This window comes from Heloderma suspectum, chromosome 3 (genome assembly GCF_057233095.1).
Source record: "Heloderma suspectum isolate Gila_16-S chromosome 3, 16-S_ref, whole genome shotgun sequence".
Lineage (NCBI taxonomy): Eukaryota > Metazoa > Chordata > Lepidosauria > Squamata > Helodermatidae > Heloderma > Heloderma suspectum.
Genome location: NC_139460.1, coordinates 121,000,116 through 121,020,388, shown reverse-complemented (window position 1 = coordinate 121,020,388; position 20,273 = coordinate 121,000,116). Strand labels below are relative to the sequence as shown.

Here is a 20,273-nt window from a genome sequence, read left to right as displayed (position 1 = left end):
GCCCTTCTCCATGAGCCCCTGCCATCGGAAGTGAGGCAGGTGGCTACTAGGAGGAGGGCTTTTTCTGCTGTGGCACCCCATCTGTGGAATGAGCTCCCTAGTGAGGTTCGCCTGCCACCTACACTGTATTCTTTCTGGTGCCAGGTGAAGACCTTTTCATTTTATTACCAGGCATTTTAGCTTTCTAGACTTCTAGCTTTGCTGTTTTAAATCTGTATTTTAAATCTCTGCATTGCTGCTAGGTTTCATTCTGGTTGTATGGTTAAACTGTGGTTTTAATGTTTTATATACTTTATATTGTTTTATTGCGTGCTCTTTGGTTCCAATTTTTGTGAACCACCCAGACAGCTTCGGCTGTCAGGCGGTATAGAAATAAATAAATTAATTAATCACTTCTCGGGGAGCATGTTCTCCTTCATCATTGGCCAGAGTGGGCCTCTTCTCAACGGCTATTATCATAGCCACGGGCAATAACAGGGCTCTCACAGCCGCCCTCCACGTACACAGAGGGTAGTATCCAATGTTAGTCCTACACAGAGTAGACCCACTGAAATTAATGGGGCTGAAGTTAGTCATGACGAATGACTAAAATAAACCCTCGTTCCTTTTAATGGGTCTACTCTATACAGGACTAACATTGGATACTACCCAGAGAGCTTGCCTCGCGCCTTTCTCTTCTCCCCAGACCCCACCACCAGGTCCGGTCCGAGACAACCCCTTCCTTCCACCGAGGCCGGCTAACGGACCTGAAGTTGGACCAAGCGAAGTTCCGCGCCGCCTGGCAGTGGCCAGCCTCGTCCCTCCTGCGCTCGTTCAGGCCCGTTACTCGCCGGATCAGCTCCCACACGGACACGTCTTGCTCCTGCTCAAAACGACTCCAGTGCGCCGGCGGAGTCGTCGTCGTCGTCGTCGCCGCCGCCGCCGCCGCCATCACCGCCAAAAGAGAAGAAGCCCTTCCTTATATTAGGAACCTGTCGGCGCCTCAGTCTGTTTCGGTCGCCATCATACATCACGTCTCGCAAGACTTTACAATGCCGCGAGAGCTTATTTCTGGAGTCTCTGGGGGAAGCGGGGAGAGCTCGCTGAGGGGTTCCACGCATGTGCAGCCGCCAAGCCGCCGCCATCATCATCATCATCATCATCATCTTATGCTTGGGGAAGAGTTTTTCTGAGCCGCGTAAGTTTTGATAGAAGATTTCCGTCGGATCGCGTTTTTGCAAAAAATAAAATAAAATAAATCTTCGAGCGCAATCCTATACATATTTGGACACATTAAAGCCCTACAACTCCCAGCATTCCCCAGCCAGCATACCTGGCTGGGGAATGGTGGGAGTTGTAGGCTTTTTTTCCCCCTATCGACACATGCATAGGATTACGCCCTTAGATGTTAATTTTAAAAGAAACAAAACTACATCTGTTTCGGTTCCTGTCTTGTTCCTACTATGGTGAGCTTTACTAGAACTTTGGGAAACCGATGGAAGATAGAGGGATAGGTAACCTGGTTCCCTCCAGATGTTTTGGACTACAACCCCCACAGTCCCTGACTATTGGCCATGCTGGTTAGGGCTTATGGGGTTTTTAGTTCAAACATCTGGAGGGCACCAGGTTGCCTACCCTTGCATATCTTACCTCGGAGTAAGTCCCATTGCGTTCATTGAATTAAACTTACCTCTGAGAAGACATGCAGAGGATTGCACGGTAAAATTTTGTTTCCAGGAGCAGCAGATGTTTTCAAATAACAAGTCCCCCTCCACAATTCATATAAATCTTTGGTGAGGCAAGTCACTTGGTGTATGCTAGCTATAGTTTATGACACACCATTACATGAGTATTGTGGAAGACAGAAGAGGACGTTCCCTCAGGCTGGCCACTTAGGAACTGCCGAAAAAGAGGACATGCATCACCAAAAAAGAGGACAGCAATTTCCGTAAAATTTGCATATGCTAATTCACACAGACACACACAGTTGCAAATTTAGAAATAATAATTATAATTAAAATAGAAATGCATTACATCTCATCACAGTGTGGAAGACCACACTGCGCGCCTTGCTCAGTCTGCTGTTCAGATGCTAACTGTTGAGAGGCAATTCCAGGGCCCCTGCTAACCCTTCTGATGGTTCTATATCTTTAAGTCATACTTGGACTGGACAGCCCTTCAAACAGAGGACACTTTGAAACTAGAAGATTGTCCTCTGTAAAAGAGGACACATGACTAGGATTCTCTCTGAGTGGGAGTGGAGGCTCTTCCCACAAAGTAGCTTGCAGGGCATTCCTCTCTGCAACAGTAGGCCTGGAGTGCTAGTATTTACAGCAGTGGGGGGGGGGTTGTTCTTTTTTTAAAAAATTGCGGGCAGTTCATGTTGCTAGTGTTGCAAGTTGGAGGAGGGATCCCTGCTGCACATGATGTGAGGTTGCATCTGCGTTACACCCTTCCAGATTGCTTGTGTCTACCATAATCACTGGAGAAGGAAATGGCAACCCACTCCAGTATTCCTGCCAAGAAAACCCCATGGAACGTATTACAAGGCTAAAAGATATGATGCCGGAAGATGAGCCCCTCAGGTCAGAAGGTGTCCAATATACTACTGGGGAACAGCGGAGGGTATTTCCAAGTAGCGCCAGAAAGAGTGAAGCGGCTGGACCAAAGCCGAAAGGACACTCAGCTGTGGATGTGTCCGGTGGTAAAAAGAAAGTCTGATGCTGTAAAGAACAATATTGTTTAGGAACCTGGAATGTAAGATCAATGAATCAAGGTAAGCTGCAGGTGGTCAAACATGAGATGGCAAGATTGAACATCGACATCTTGGGAATCAGCGAACTAAAATGGACAAGCATGGGCGAATTTAATTCAGGTGACCATCATATCTACTCCTGTGGGCAAGAATCCCTGAGAAGAAATAGAGTAGCCCTCATAGTCAACAAAATGGTGGGAAAAGCAGTACTGGGGTACAATCTCAAAAACGATAGAATGATCTCGGTACAAATCCAAGGCAAACCATTCAACATCACAGTAATTCAAGCCTATGCCCCAACCACTGATACCGAAGAAGCTGAGGTTGATCGGTTCTAGAACTAACACCAAAAAAAGATGTCCTCTTCATCATAGGGGATTGGAATGCTAAAGTAGGAAGTCAAGAAATCACCGGGATAACAGGCAAGCATGGCCTTGGTGTACAAAATGAAGCAGGACAAAGGCTAATAGAGTTTTGCCAGGAGAACACGCTGATCATAGCAAACACTCTTTTCCAACAGCACAAGAAGCGACTCTACACATGGACATCACCAGATGATCAATATCGAAATCAGATTGATTATGTACTTTGCAGTCAAAGATGGAGAAGCTCTATACAGTCAGTAAAAACAAGACCTGGAGCTGACTGTGGCTCAGATCATAAGCTTCTGGTTGCAAAATTTTGGCTTAAATTGAAGAATGTAGGGGAAACCACTAAACCATTCAGGTATGACCTAAATCATATCCCTTATGAATATACAGTGGAGGTGAGGAATAGATTTAAGGGATTAGACCTGATAGACAGAGTGCCTGAGGAGCTATGGATGGAGGTCCGTAACATTGTTCAGGAGGCAGCAACTCAATCCGTCCCAAAGAAAAAGAAATGCAAGAAAGCCAAGTGGCTGTCTGAGGAGGCTTTATAAGTAGCTGAGGAAAGAAGGGAAGCGAAAAGCAAGGGAGAAAGGGGAAGATATATCCAGCTGAATGCAGAGTTCCAGAGAATAGCAAGGAGAGACAAGAAGCCCTTCTTAAATGAACAATGCAAAGAAATCGAAGAAAACAACAGAATGGGAAAGACTAGAGATCTCTTCAAGAAAATCGGAGCTCTCAAGGGAACGTTTTGTGCAAAGACGGGCATGATAAAGGACAAAGAAGGCAGGGACCTAACAGAAGCAGATGAGATTAAGAAGAGGTGGAAAGAATACACAGAAGAACTATACAGGAAAGATCTTAATGTTCCTGATAGCCATGATAGTGCGGTCACTGAACTTGAGCCGGACATCCTCGAGAGTGAAGTCAAGTGGGCCTTAGGAAGCATTACTAACAACAAAGCTAGCGGAGATGACAGTATTCCAGCTGAGCTATTTAAAATCCTAAAAGATGATGGTGATAAAGTGCTGCACGCAATATGCCAACAAATTTGGAACACTCAACAGTGGCTCAAGACTGGAAAAGGTCAGTCTACATTCCAATTCCAAAGAAGGGCAACGCCAAAGAGTGTTCAAACTACCGCACAATTGCACTCATTTCACATGCCAGCAAGGTGATGCTCAAAATCCTACAAGCTAGGCTTCAGCAGTATGTGAACCGAGAACTACCGGAAGTACAAGCTGGGTTTCGAAGAGGCAGAGGAACTAGAGATCAAATCGCCAACATTCGCTGGATCATGGAGAAAGCAAGAGAATTCCAGAAAAACGTCTATTTCTGCTTCATTGACTACGCTAAAGCCTTTGATTGTGTGGATCACAACAAACTGTGACAAATTCTGAAAGAGATGGGAGTACCAGACCACCTTACCTGTCTCCTGAGAAACCTGTACGAGGGTCAAGAAGCAACTGTAAGAACCAGACATGGAACAACCGATTCCTTCAAAATTGGGAAAGGAGTACGACAAGGCCGAATATTGTCGCCCTGCTTATTTAACTTATATGCAGAGTACATCATGAGAAACGCTGGGTTGGATGAATCACAGGTTGGAATTAAGATTGCTGGGAGAATTATCAACAACCTCAGATACGCAGACGATACCACCCTAATGGCAGAAAGCGAAGAGGATCTCAAGAGCCTCTTGTTGAGGGTGAAAGAGGAGAGTGCAAAAGCTGGTTTGAAACTCAACATTAAAAAAATGAAGATCATGGCATCTGGCCCCATCACTTCCTGGCATATGGAAGGGGAAGAAATGGAAGTAGTGACAGATTTTATTTTCTTGGGCTCCAAGATCACCACAGATGGTGACTGTAGCCTTGAAATTAAAAGACGCTTGCTCCTTGGGAGGAAAGCTATGGCAAACCTAGACAGCACAGTAAGAAGCAGAGACATCACCTTGCCGACAAAGGTCCACATAATCAAAGCTATGGTTTTCCCAGTAGTAACGTATGGCTGTGAGAGCTGGACTATAAGGAAGGCTGAGCGCCGAAGAATTGATGCTTTCGAACTGTGGTGCTGGAGAAGACTCTTACGAGTCCCCTGGACTGCAAGGAGGTCAAATCAGTCCATCCTAAAGGAAATCAACCCTGAGTGCTCATTGGAAGGACAGATACTGAAGCTGAAGCTCAAATATTTTGGCCACCTAATACGAAGAGAAAACTCTCTGGAAAAGACCCTGATGCTGGGAAAGACTGAAGGCAAAAGGAGAAGGGGACAGCAGAGAATGAGATGGCTAGATAGCATCACCGATGCAATGAATATGGACTTGAGCATGCTCCGGGAGAGAGCGGAGGACAGGAAGGCCTGGCGTGCTATGGTCCATGGGGTCACGAAGAGCCGGACATGACTGAACGACTGAACAACAACAACCATAATCACATTCTAGAAACATAATTTCATTTTGCTGATGACCTACATGTATTGTTGAACTATATTCCCACAATGTGGGATCTGCCAGATGGCCACTGGGACTGGCTCTTTTAGGCTCCTTCGAGGGCCAAAAGAGTTGTTTTACAACGCTGAAAAGAGTGGCCTCCTCTTCCATTGGACAGCACTCAGTCTTCCAACATGCCTCCTACTGTAAACTCCAACTTATGGATATATATTTAAAGATTTGGTCAGCATATACTGAAATCTGATTTTTGGTTTTATTAATAAAACTCCTTGAGCATCTGTATCCCCAAAGTATAATCTAATTGTCTTCTCCAATCATTCTGTCATCACCAAACCTCCCTACCTGTTTCCTCCTCCCCTTTTAATTTTAATATTTTTCTTGTTGTACAGTCTTGTAGACTTTGTGCCAAATATATATATATATATATATATATATATACACACACACACACACACACACACACATATACACACACACACCATTTTTTTTAAAAAAAGAAATGGTTCTTGCTTCATGCATGCACAGCAAGATTTCATGCAGAATTCAATGCCATAGTTTATGGCACACTTCACCAATCTGAATGTGAGAACTAACAGCACTGAATTGTCAGTTATAGGACACTTGTGCTGTGCTGCTGGTGCTCACAGTGCAGTCTTGTAAGTCCCACTCTGTTCGAGGGGGCATAATCCCAAGAAAATATGCATAGGATTACAGTCTTATACACACTTACCTGAGAGTATGTTGCTTTGAACTCAATGGGGCTTACTCCTTAGTAGACATATATAGCAGGCTAGGCAACATAGAGCCAGTGGACACCAGTGCAACCCCAGATGCCTTTCTTGGTGACCACTGAGGTGCCCTAGACCTCCCAATTTTTTGAAAAATAAATCACTTCAAAGCATCCAACTGCTGCCACCTTCATGGAAAGCATTTTGTACTGGTTCCCAGGACAGTTTCTCAAATTGCCAAATGTGCCCACAGGCTCCAAAAGTTTGCCTACTCCTGATGCATAGGGTTGCAGGATGAAAACATAAGAAGAGCCATGCTGGATCAGACTAAGGGTCCATCTAGTCCAGCATCACACAGTGGACAACCAGCTGTCATCCAAGGAACCCACAAGCAGGAAACGAGTGCAACCGCACTGTCCTGCCAATGTTCCCCAGCAACTGCTGTACATAGGCTTACTGCCTGTGATACTGGAGGTAGCACATAGCCATCAGGACTATTATCCATGAATAGCCTTCTCCTCCAGGAATTTATCTAACCCCCTTTTAAAGCCACCCAAACTGGTGGCCATCACTACATCCTGTTGTAGCGAATTCCATTCATGTGCTCCGTGAAGCAGTACTTCCTTTTTTCTGTCCTGAATATCCCACCAATCAACTTCATAGTATGACCCTGGATTCTAGTATTATGAGAGAGGGAGAAAAATGTCTCCATATCCACATTCTCCATACAATGCATAATTTTGGACACTTCTATCATGTCTCCCTTTACCCTCCATTTTTCCAAGCTAAATAATCCCAGCTGCTGTAACCTTCCCTCATAGGGGAGTTGCTCCAGCCTCTTGATCATTGTAGTTGCCCCTTTATGCACTTTTTCCAGCTCTACAATATTTTTGTTCAGGTGTGGTGACCAGAACTGTATTCTAAGTGTGGTTGCACCATAGATTTGTATAAAGGCAGCATGATCTTGGCAGTTTGATTCTCAATTCCCTCCCTAATTATGCCTAATATGGAGTTTGCCTTTTTTACAGTGGCTGCATGCTGGGTTGACATTTTCATCAAGCTGTCCACCAGAACCCCCAGATCTCTTTCTTGGTTGGTCACTGCTAGCTCAGATCCCATCAGGTTATACTTGAAGTTGGGATTTTTTGCTCCACTTTTTTTTGCTAACTTATTATTCTCTTTTATTCAAATAGAATACATTTCTTTATTTCTTGCGCTTTTCTTTTTTGCAGTAACTGACATTTCCAAAGGGTCATTGAAGTTGGGGTGAGTCCCAGTTTCTTTTACCTGTTGGGGATTAAATTGAGGAATAATACTTTTAATCCATTTTGGGAACTAGGCCTGACCTTTACAAATGCTAATGAGCATTCTCCTTGCACTGCCTGTCTCATTCATTTATATTCATTTTGCTTTCATTGCTTTTTCCAACAGAGCTTGCAAGAATGTCTCTTGCTTCAGTGAAAGCTTCCCAAGGTTAGCTTATTAGTACCATTAGCATGTTTTCCCCAAAATGTAAACCTTTCCACTGCATGTCTGTCAAAAAGTTCTGAGCCTTGTTCCCAGAGATTAAGGATACAAATTATTCTATGAACATAGGATTTTGCAAGGGTCCACAAAAGTATGACTTGCCTTGGTACCCACCCCAAGTTTGTTCTTTCTGCAACCCTGATCCCTAGAGAAAGAGGGGAAAGGTTTTGAGGTCACACTGAGTTTGAGGCCCAGTACAACTGTGTGTGTGGGGTGTGGGGGATGAACCCCTGTCTTGTTCCTCAACTCTCAGCTGGTGCGAGGGAGGTGGGCTCATCCCTCTTGTGCTGAGCTTCAGAGATGCTCAGAAAGCACCAAGAAGTCTCACTACTTTCAGAGTGTCTGTCTCCATGGTTGAGTGTGTTGCTGGGAGATATAATGTGTTCCTCATCAGAAGAATGTGGGTGAGAAAGGATAGGCCACTATTTAGGGTACACTGCTGTGATAGAGATTTGAGGTCTGATGCTTTGCATGCTTACTTGGAAGTAACTTTCAGTGGGGTTTTCTCCCAAGCAAGTAGTGCATAGGACTGAAGCCCTATGTTTGCATTATGTTTGCAATTTGTTGATCATAGCAATAATCTTGGGGGGTCAAGAGGAACTTTAACAAGTAGTGTTACTGTCTACTGTCTTCAGAATCTAAGATGGATCTTGGCAAATTATCTGATCCTGGCAGCCAGATCCTGACAGCTATCTTCAATAAGAAGATATCTGACAGTTACCCAGTCTTAATTTAAAAAGTGACTTCTGCAGATAATGGACTGCTGAACAATGCAAAACACATCAGACATATGTTTTGCTCTGAAAAAAGGCAGGATTTTGATCACTGATGGAAGTGCACTATCAATCACATTCATTTTTTCCCTTGAGAGGCTGTTTGTATTCCATTATCACTTCCACAATTCCACGTGACAAAAGGCTTAACAAGAGTATACTAGCTTGATTTTATTCATTATCTCAGATCTGTTCCAAGTGCACTTCACAGCGACATGTGGGTGTGAAATTCACCATGTGCTATTAATCTTCTTTAATAGTGACTGTCTTTTCAATGGATCCGTTGTATTTTATTCTATATTGCTTGGTCAGAATACAAGTTCAAGCTAATCTTCTGTTTTCTTTGAGAATACTACTAACAATTGACCTCTGTGTTAGTCCGCTTCACTTACTGGACGGTAGAGGACATCCAACTTTGGAAAAATGCAGCTGCTTTGAAGATCAGTCTGAAAATTAGCTCATCCAAGAATTCTATATGATCTGTCATTGACAATTTTTATAAAAAATAAATAAATATGGAAATCCATTTCTCAGTGCTGACACTATCTCCAAAAGGTATTTATCATATGATAACTGAAACACAATGGGTTGGATCCAGAATCTGCCTTCCATGGATGGAAGAGCTCCCTCATGGAAGGTCCCTCCACCCAATTGGGGGGGGGGGGATACCACACACACACACACACACACACACTACAGCTCATTCCATTCAGCAGGCTCCCACTACCTTGTGTAGCATTTTCAGGGTCTGCCATGGAGAGGAGGGGTGGGGAAGTCAGCTTCTGTCCTGTTGCATGTGACTAAATCTGTATCCAACCTACTGACACTGATGTGCCTGTCTATTAAATATTTTCACAGTGTAGGAATACTTCTATGCACTTAATCTGGTCTTAATTTTGTTGGAAATTAAATAAACATCCAACAATAGCCCGCTGTATATGCTGTTTTTGTACGTACTAATTTTGTCTGTATTCTTTCTCTAATGCTGCCACTAAGTCAAATTTGCTATTTTCCCATGAACACACATGCAGTCATTATATTAAGGTAAACTATTGTAAATATACATTCCCCGTCTACTTTGCATGGAGGTAAAATGGGGTGTATTATTATTATTTACTAGATTGCTTAGTCACCTTTCTCTTTAAAAAGACCCAAGGCAACTTATAACAGAAATACAAAATATAAAAGAGCTAAAAACGATTTCCATTAAAAATATCAAACATAATAAAACAACTAAAACATATACCTGTACATATATCTGCAAAGGATGGTGAACAACCCTGCAAAGGAGGAAGGCAAGTAATGTTTTGCCCCAGAAATTTTACTTCTTAAATATATGGCTTATGCACAATGGAGAGCAGACTAAGTAGGCTGGCTCCAGACAGCTTCAACCAGTGGCCACATCTTCTGACCAGAGTTTTGCTCAGATGACACTCGCACCAGCCAAAGAGGGAGGAAGGGGACTTTTGCCAATTCTCCCATCTCCCTACAGCCTGTTTCACTTTCTGCAACTCTACTCTGGAGGGCTAGGGGACCCTCCAAAACAGTGTGGGAGGTGGTGCAGGGGGGTGCAGGGGGCTGCAGGGGGAGGGGGGGATCGGCAAAAGTTGCCTTCCTCCATTCTCACCAGCAGGGTCCCTCAGCTGTGTCAAAAGCCTTCTGTGGACTGAAGAAGGCTTTCTATTTGCAGATAGCAAACTCTGGATCCATCCCTTAGCCTGCCATTTTATACATGCATTCCTGAGAGTAAATCTCATTGAACTTAGCGTAACTTCTGAACAGACATGCACGAGATTTTGCTATTAGTGTATAATATGTGGTAGATAGTCTGGACTATTTTTTTCACAAGCTAAACACATTTTGGACCATCTATTCTGCATTTTTCCATGATTCCTCTCATTCAGCCTTCCCCAACTAGGTGCCCTCCAGGTGTTTTGGACTACAACTCCCAGCACTCCTGACCATTGTCCATGCTAGCTGGCCTGATAGGAGTTAAAGTTCAAAACATCTGAAGGGCAACAGATTGGGGAAGGCTATTCTAATTATTTAATCCCATTGTGGATCTCTGCCAGTCACACTGAGCCTCTTTGGCTCCAAATTAGCCAAATAGTGTGGAAATTACAGCTCCAGATTCTTCAGTTGGCACGGTATAAAAACCAGGTTTAGGTTTGCCTCTTTAAATGCATTCTGACAATAACAACAGTAACACTGCTGGAAATCTTGGAGAGACCATTTAACAGAAGGGCAAGGGGGCTATTAGTTTCTAATCTACTGAAAAAAGTACATTCCAGATTTTAGAACAAAACACCATGATAACGAGCCTCAACTAATGGCCTAATGTTGGTCTGAACCAGTTATATGTTGACATAGACTGTCTTTCTTAAAAAGGTAGCCAACTTTCTAACACATGAATATGTGTGCTGTTTACATAGATCTTGGAACAATGTAACAACAGCCCAGCCCTCCAAAACATGAGAGGTGCCCCTTCAGCTGGGAATAACTGTACTAGTTAATTGAAATCAAAACAACAAAGAATGCCCTGAGGAGTTTTTAAATGTTGACGTGGTGGCCAGAAGTCCCACCCAGTTTAGCTCTATTTACACCGTTTGGTGGGATCTATCCACTGTTATTTGGCATAAAGAAACCAGATACTTCTTTGTTTCTGAAATCTATACACCATTTAGGATCAAGGACTTAACCATGGTCAAGAAAGCCAGAGATTAATTTTTATGATTAAGATTAAAACTAACATTTAACTCTTCAGTGAGGAAAGCAAATGCTTCAGAATAACAAACAGCTGTCTCTTCCACATCCCCAGCTGTTGGCTTCATACTGTTCTGTAATAACACCACAGGCTTCCTTAACTCTTTTCCCATATGGTTTTCTTTCTCAAAGGATCCATTTTATGGCTCACAAGGGAAACTGCACAGATACGAACCCATTTCAGCAACCAATGGCAGAGACTGTGCTACTGTCTCTGATATGCTCCCTGTCAGCAGACATGGGTCCATTTCATATACTGTGCAAGTGTGGGAACTGTACTGTCTGCTGTTGTGGAGACACTTCTGATGCCAAGTTGTGTACAGTAGAATGCTTTTTATTTATTTATTTTGCTCTAAATCAAGGGTGAGCAGATTTTCAAGTTTTCTTGAACTTGCCTTATGATTGAACCACCATGATACTGACCATTGGATTCCTGTTTGATTCTGCTTCTGGACTGTATCTTCTATCTGACTGCTTATCTGTGTTTTGACCTTGGCTGCGCCTCAGACCTCTCTTCTGGAAACCACCTACTTGCCTGTGCTTGCCTATAACTTGACCATCCCTGCCTTAGCCTGATCCCATCCTGGACTGAAACTTTTGTGCTTGGCCATTTACCTGCTTTCTTGCCTTGCCTTTTGGATTTCCCCATAATTTGCCCTACCACTGAGTCTGATTTAGCCAGAGCAAGACAGCACCGTCCTATGTCTCTCTGCCCATCTTATCCTTCTAAAGTGGGAAACATCTGGAGAAAAAAACTACCTTCTGCTGAAGAACTAGTCCCTCCAGATACTGTTGGACTCCCAGCTCCCATCATCCCCAGCCAGAATGGCCAATTGGTTGGGAATGACGGGAGTTGTAATCCAACAATATCTGGAGGGCCACAGGTTCCTTGCCCCAAGCAGTAGAATGAGATATTTCCCCCTATAGCTCTTACTTCTCTCATAAAGAAGGGGGTGTTGGGAGTGAATAGGGAAGCATACTTCATTCCCTTCCATTTCCTTAATGTTCTGCACTTAGTTGCTAAATATCTGTTAAGAGGCATGTTCATTAAAGTACTCTTTACTCTTTATAATTATTATAGCACAAGCACCCTATGAGCAGAGGTCTACAACTGTCTTCTCCACTAGCAAGCCTGTCCTGTCCTACCTCATCCCAAAGCTCCTGAAGGCAGCTGATCCGAAGCAGTGGCACTTCTGGAAGGGCCAGGCCTGTCAGGACCTTGGCCAGGCTGCTGTGGCAGGTGCTGACTAGGACATAAGAACATAAGAAGAGCCCTGCTGGATCAGACCAAGGGTCCATCTAGTCCAGCATTCTGTTCACACAGTGGACAACCAGCTGTCGACCAGGAACCCACAAGCAGCACATGAGCGCAACAGCACCCTCCCACCCATGTTCCCCAGCAAATGGTGTACACAGGCTCATTGCTTCTGGTACTGGAGGTAGCACATAGCCATAAAGACTAGTAGCCGTTAATAGTGTTTTCCTCCAGGAATTTGTCTAACCCCCTCTTAAAGCCATCCAAACTGGTGACCATCACTACATCCTGTGGTAGGGAATTCCATAGTTTAACTATGCACTGCATGAAGAAGGGTTTCCTTTTCTCTGTCCTGAGTCTCCCACCAATCAGCTTCATGGGATAACCCCAGGTTCTAGTATTTTGAGAGAGGGAGAACAATGTCTCCCTATCCACATTCTCCACACCATGCATAATTTTGTACACCTCTATCATGTCTCCCCTTACCCTCCTTTTTTCCAAGTTATATAATCCCAGCTGTTGTAACCTTCTCTCACAGGGGAGTTGCTCCAGTCCCTTGATCATTTTAATTGCCCTTTTCTGCACTTTTTCCAGCTCTACAATATCTTTTTTAGGTGTGGTGATCAGGACTCATCCAAAGAAAGCTGTTGTCTCAGCAACATATTGAGGCCTTATGAAAGTTGTGTGCTGTTAACCCTGACCCCTAGTCTGAGGAGCTGTCTGTGTTGCTGGAAGGCCATTACCTGACTCTTCAGCTGCTGGTTCATATGGCATGAAGGCAGTGAGGACTGCATTGGGAGGTGCCCTCTGGGTCTGAGGACTCTAGTTAAGCTATGCTCACTGGCCTGGTAGACGACACCTTCCCCTCTGAGTCTTCCTCTGAGCCAGAGGGGGGCTGAGGCCAGACAATCTGGTAAAAGCCCCTATTCTCCAGAGCCTGGAGAAGGAGGTCTTGCTCTGACCTCAAGGTGAGCTTGCATTCAGAGTGTTTGTGAAATCAATGCAATGTCATGCTGAGCCTCAGAATTGCTTAGAAAGCAATGAAATGCCTTACGGCTTTTCAAGTGCCTCCAAGGTTCAGCATAACAGGGATGAGCTTCCTTCCACTTGAACTCAGAGCTGAGGAGGAGCACAGAGGCTTGGCACAGCAATTGCACTGGACCTCAGAAGCAATAAGAGTCCTTCCAAAGTTCAGTGAGGTGTCACAAAGCTCATAGAAATGTGAGGGTCCACGAAGAACAACATATTCTGCCTAGCTAACCAAAGTGAGCCAACCTGTGTGGACCCTGGCTGCTGGGGTAGGTTTTTCAGAGGGATATGCTCTGGGAGGATATCATCTTCTATGTCTTTGCAGAAGTCAGTGATCTGGAGGTTCTGGGTGAGAAGGAGTACAATCCAGAGCGGTGACTAATTCACTGAATGGACAACCTCCTCTACGAGTGGCAATTTTGGTTTTAGTCTGCAATGGTAGTGGCTGAATTATCCATTCATGCCCAGTGCAGAATTGCAGGGGGAAAAGCCTCCCACAGCAGATGCTAATGGGGTGGAGGCAAGGCCAGAGCAGTAATTCATGCAGATATGCAAGAGGCAGTCTCTGATGCAAGGATATACTGTGGAATTAAAGGAACTTTTAGTTCTTTCTTATGAGTGCACTAACAGTTTTTTCATGGCACACAGTTTGGGAATTACTGCACTACGCTCTCTGTCCTCTGCAGAGTTGATGGCATTGAAACATTCACACTGAGGAGATGAGTTCAACTGAATATTTGCTGACTATAACATTGCTATAGGCCAGGGCTACGCAGCCTTTTGGGCCTGGGCACATTTGGCGATTTGACACTGTTCTGGGCACCACCACAAAATGGCTGCCATGGGAGGTGTGTCACAAAAGACAAGTAACCTACTCAAAAGACTGAGTACAACACACAGGTGGCGGTCTGAGCTCTAATACAGTAAACAAGTGTTATTCCCAGCTGGCTCCCCCAGTCCCTGCTGGCTGCCTTGACTGCCCCACCCCCAGACTGATTTACCCCTGCTATAATCCCATTAGTTACAACAAATGGTTCAGGAATTGCCTGGTCCTTTTTGAAAGGTGAGAAGTTTTTGAAATCATGTTAGCGGAATCAGTGGATCTGAATATTATTCTAACTGTTTTGGGGAGTGATTTAAATTGTTTTTAAATCATGTATGTGAAATATTTTATATTATATATTTTGTTAAATTGTATTTTGGGGTTGTAATTTTTGTGAACCTCCCAGAGAACCTCTACTATTGGGCAATATAGAAATGAAATAAATGAAAAGAAATGAATATACATTATCACTGTATTACTACCAGGATGAAGATTACTTGTTTTTCTAGTACTTTGGTCTCCTTATAAGAGAACATCTCTCTGGAGGCAGTGTTACTACTAAAACAAGGAGACAAGAATCTAATGGCATCTGGCAAGTGACATCATGATGGATTTGGCTAGAACAACACAATGAAATGTAGGATTTACTGAGGAAACACACTCATCTGTGCTTGAGTGTACTTCATTTTGGCAGAATTCTTATTTTTCCATTTTATCTTGTAGGAAACTTCATATCAACCGTACCACCCGCTGGGGCCTTCTCTGGCCAATTTTCTAACTCTGTAATTCAGAAATACAACCAAAATTAAGCGAAATCACAGTCAGAACAATATTTACCCTATCATTGCAATAATCAATTGAACTGAAATAATAATAATGCATTTATTCAAATGAAAAAACCCTTAAGTAATATTTTTGGCAGAGGAGGCAAAATAATTATTTTGGAAGGGGCGATGGGGAAGTAATGGGAAAGGAAAACGTGCTTCATGTTCAAAGTAAAATCCCTCTTAGATCATCCCCGCCTATTTTCATACCCCTATAGATTATAGATCTTTGTTCTTTAGTTCTTGTGCCCATTTTACACTTGCCACAAGCATTACATTGATACAGGATGGAATAGAGAAGAGACCCCACCATATACAGACTGTACTGGGAAAGCAACAAAAGGATGAAGAAAATTATCAAAGGCAAGCGGCAAAGTCATTTCTCTGTGGAAAACAGTAATGGAGCCCTTATCACAAGCCACAGGATGTGTACTGCTTCATGGATTTGTTTAAACCCCTCTGAATGTATTCTCTGAAATGTTCCTGAACTGATTGCAGTAATTACACCTGAAGATTTAAAGCAATGTTCCGCCATGGGGGCAAGGGCGGGGAATTAATAAATTCTACTTTCCACCTAAACAGATGAGAAAAAATTACACTAAAGATTAATGCAGCTCTTGGTTAATATGTAACTGTGTTTGTAGAAGCAAAACAATCAAGGAAAAATACCTGTTTGTATTTTTCCAATCAGATCTTTTGTAAGACACAGATGTAGGGCTCCTGGTGTCTTTCCACTGGCTGAGCCCTTAATAGTGATGTCTCCCAGCCTTTCTGAATACACTGCATACTATTTGCTTTACAGAGCATGGAATCCCTGTTTAACAGCTCCAATACTCAGCAAAATACCTGGCAACTGGTCTAGCTATTTTAATGTCTTGAATCCTGTTCAGCATCAATATGAACGAAGACCATATAAACTGAGAGCCCTCTCCATTTGTCAGCAAGAAGTCATTTCACGCCACTCCATGTTATCAACATGTCAAAACAAGCATCAAAGACCTTGAAGTACTTGTAATACATCAGGTCCTACGGATTATAAGGATGTAAATTCAATTGAAACAAGTGGGACTTATTTCCAAGTAGGTGTGCTTGGGATTAAATTTCTTTGTTCAGGTGAAATACAATACAGCTATACCCATGCCTGCTACTGCTGATTAGTCTCCCATTGCATGGATCCTGTAATAAGGACAACCTTCCTGGGTTAGAACAATGATCAGTCTAGCCTGGTATTCTGTCTTTGACAACAGCCAGCTCTGGATGATTCAAAGAAACTGTCCAACACAGAAGGGCAAAAGAGGGGTGCTCCATTCCTTATGGTTAATTCCTAGTTTCCCATTTAGAAATCTCCTAAAGCTGAGAACAAAATAATGGATATTCTGAAACCGCTGAACATTACAAAATGTTAAAGATTCACAGGCATGTCTCTCTGTGTGGATGGATAGACAGATAGATAGATAATTATTTATACTCTTAATGTGAGAAAAGTGGGCAAAAATCACACTAACTTGTAAATGGATTTCTGCATCAGAAATCTTTGATCATGTGGACCACCTGGGCTGTATTTTGAACATGTGGATCACTTGGGCTGTTTGTACGTTTGCTTTACACAGGCTACAGGCTGAGCAGTCAGTGCTTAGTGTCTGAATTGCTAGGGCTACCCCCTTTGTAAAAAAGAGAGCAGACAAGGCAATAAAAAGAAAATTGCCCACTGCTGCTGCCTGCGAATGCCTGCGTCTTCCAATTTCCTGACATCTATTTTCCCTGCCCCCATCACACAACAAAGATTGCGTATGGCAGATGCAAAGTAGGTTACTGTTTGGAATGAACAGTGGGGGTAGGGAAGAGACGCTTACCTCTATATCAGCAGGGTGCAAAATTTTCTGGTGATGCCCTTCCGAGCTGGTTTACAGGAACAATGCATGAATAGCTGCTTTCTTTCTAGCAGTCTTGTCAAACTAGGTTAAAAATAGGTATCAATGATCTTGGAGATCTGCCCGAACACTTCCTTTATCTGTTACTTTCAGGTTGAGATTATGCACCCTGTATGTTGTTACTGAACTGCTACCACATGTCACCAATCATATCAGTATGTAAACATGCATCTGTAGATATGTACTTGAATACCATGGCAATACTTTAGGCAGGGGCGTGGTGCATGCACAGGAGATTGTATGCTGCACTAGATATACAGTACTGGGGAAATTAGCTCAGAAACACAGACTATGTTTCAGCATAAAGAACACACATTTATTTTACAACAAAGAAGGTTACAGAAGGGGACAATTAGTTAGATTGCCACCCTTAGCTGTGGACTGACAGATTATTTCCTTATGATTCCTAATAGCAGGAATAGAGCAAGAGAAGAGGAAGGTGGGGAATGCTGGTTTGCTAAATAAGGGGCAGGGAAGGTGTTAGGGTAATGGCAAAGCAGTATTTTGAGGCCTGTTCGTAATGGGGAAAACTCAAGTTTCAATGGCACTGGGTTGGTAATATGAGGGGGTGGAACAGACAGTTTCAAAGAGGCAGGCCCGGTTTGCACATCGTCACAACCCACAGTTAACAAACCATGGGTTGTTGAAAAGATGAGTGGGAGCGAGTGTCCATGATGGTTCCTGCAGGCCTATCCAGTCCTGCTGCACTTTCTCAACATTCCAAACGTGTCCATGCTCAAAAAGGTTGAGAACTCTGTCTGTCAGCCTTCCCCAACCTGGTGTCCTTCAGATGTTTTGGGCTACAACTCCCATCAGTCCCAGCCAGTATGGCCAATGGTCAGGAATCCTGGGAGTTGTGATCCAAAACATCTGGAGGGCACCAGGTTGGGGGTACATAGCTTAATTACTGCTTTTACTGTTCTGAAGACTTATATACAATGGAATTACCCTCACAGCCTTTACATCATGCACTCTGTACTTTTGTTCATGACATGAGGAATAATTTTGAAGAAACTGAAGAAGCACACACAAAAATGAGTCATCAAGTGGAAACTTGATATGCAGATGAAAATCAACGCCACAGAGAGAGAGTCATAAATCAGATGGAAAAAGTGACTGCAAGCTAACTGACAGACAAGTTCATTGTGGAAACCTACTGCAGTATCTTAAAGTTCAAATAGAACTGGAGAAGCACTCCAAAATTTATTTGGGGTTGTACCCAATGGTGTCATTCCTCTGATGGAAGCAGCTCCATCAGCAAAACTGGAAGGGGGCTGATTTTCCCTCCCATCTGCAGCTCCCCATGCACCCTCAAAATCTTCTCCAGAGAGCTGGAAAACCTTCCAGAGCAAATTTTCGGGTGGCAGTGCAATCCTATGCATTTTTACTTGAAAGAACATTCCACTGGGTTCAATGGGACTTACTTTCAAGCAACTGTACATTGGATTGCACCCCTAGTTTCATAGTTCTGGACTTCAAATATATGAGCCACAAAATGTCTTGGGCAAAACACTGACTTAGCCCTCTATCTGCAGGATACTGATATTAACTTATTTGAGAGTAATTATGAAGCTCTGCAAACACACACGCACACACACGCACACACACATTAAATTCTGCACCAAGAAAACCCAGATTACATTGTGAAATACTAGGATCCAAAGAACTGTGAAGCTAGTCCTGTATGCAGAACTGGTCTTTGAACTTCTGTTTTTTGGATACCAGTGCCCCACATGGCATCCACTTTTGAAACTTATGGGAGTTTCAAAAATAGTATGTGACAAGTGGTGCCCTACAACAAAATGTTGCAGTGTGGAGTGCTTATGTTCAGGTTACAGCCACTCCATTCCATCCCCACCCTGGTTACCCTTTTCTTTTTCTCTAACAGTTAGCATTCCATGCCCACTGAACAGGCTCAGTTTTAATCGGGAGGGTTTGAGGTCCCCCCCCCCATTTTGTGAGTTTGGAGGGGCACTAGTGCCTAATCTCAGCTACATTAAAGTACTGGCTTTCTCCATTGATTTCTACATGCAGTCCCTGGTGACGTTCAAAAATAGCTTCTCAGTCTTGTTGGAAAGTCTGGTGTAACTTACAGCAGAGTTGCTTTATACAGAGAAAAAGGGGCAACACAGCATTTAGTATTGGAGGTAATAAACACAGGCTAGAGCCAGTTTAAAAGAAGTTCAAATCAACTTACTTTATTAGTGCTTTTATACACATCAACAGAGAAGGCTATCTAACATTGTTTAACTAAAAGCACCCCCTAAAGTTGTGTGCATGAGTGTAAGTGGGTGAAGGCATGAGATATGGTTACTTGATTCCTTAAGGGAGAGACTGCTTGGCACTTGTTGCAGAGGCAGGAATCAGAAGAAGGAAGAAAAAAGAGGAAGAGGAGGGAGCAGAACATAGAAATGGATCAAACTACAGGACATTCTCTATCACCCCCTAGTGTCTGGAAGCATTCGGAATTGTTCCTATAATCCAACTGTCAAGGGCTCCTTGGAGGCCTCTCTCAGTTTAATCCAGTAGCCAAGTCCAGACACAGACAAAGGGATTCCTTTCAAAGCTTTATTCTTCTTTTACAACTTAACAACTCTACCGGTAGCAACTAGATCTGAGCAGCAGAGTACCTATGCCCTAAGTTGGAACAGTTGGTCCCCGTTTGAAAGGGAATTACTGGCATACCCCTGAATTTAAGGACTAGGGAGAGTCCCTCCCCTTTTCCCTTGGATCCTCTGGGCGCAGCTGTTGTTTGCGCGCCAACCGGGCACTACACCTCCTTTCTGCGCCCTCCATTTGGCGCCGCTCTCTGCGTCGGCGTCGCGCATCCACCAAGTCTACTTCCCGCACTCTGTCACTCCCTGGACTGCTATCTAATCTAGGAATGCTGGTGGGAGGAATCTCCGTCAGCTGTGGGCCCTGGGAAAGAGGAGTGCGCTCCTCTCCCAGGAGCGATTGCTCTTCCTCAGAATCAGAACTACTCTGGGATTCTATGGGCTCAGTGTCCACCCTGACACCAACAAGTGTGAACCAGGAACAGTCCTATCCAGACAATGAGAGGGTTCT

The 20,273-nt window shown here is 43.6% G+C and overlaps 1 protein-coding gene across 2 annotated transcripts in view; it reads right to left on the bottom strand.

Moving 5' to 3' along the window:
* TUBGCP5 (tubulin gamma complex component 5) overlaps positions 1–1,018 on the bottom strand; it is a 41,090-nt gene extending 40,072 nt beyond the window's left edge. For both annotated transcript variants that reach the window (XR_014789190.1, XM_084844312.1), the window contains exon 1: positions 747–1,018. Coding sequence is in view for 1 of the 2 variants with exons in the window: in XM_084844312.1 (XP_084700438.1) it covers positions 747–931 (185 nt within the window). In the remaining variant the exon portion in view is untranslated. The remainder of the gene's footprint in view (positions 1–746) is intronic.
* Positions 1,019–20,273: the final 19,255 nt, after the last annotated feature.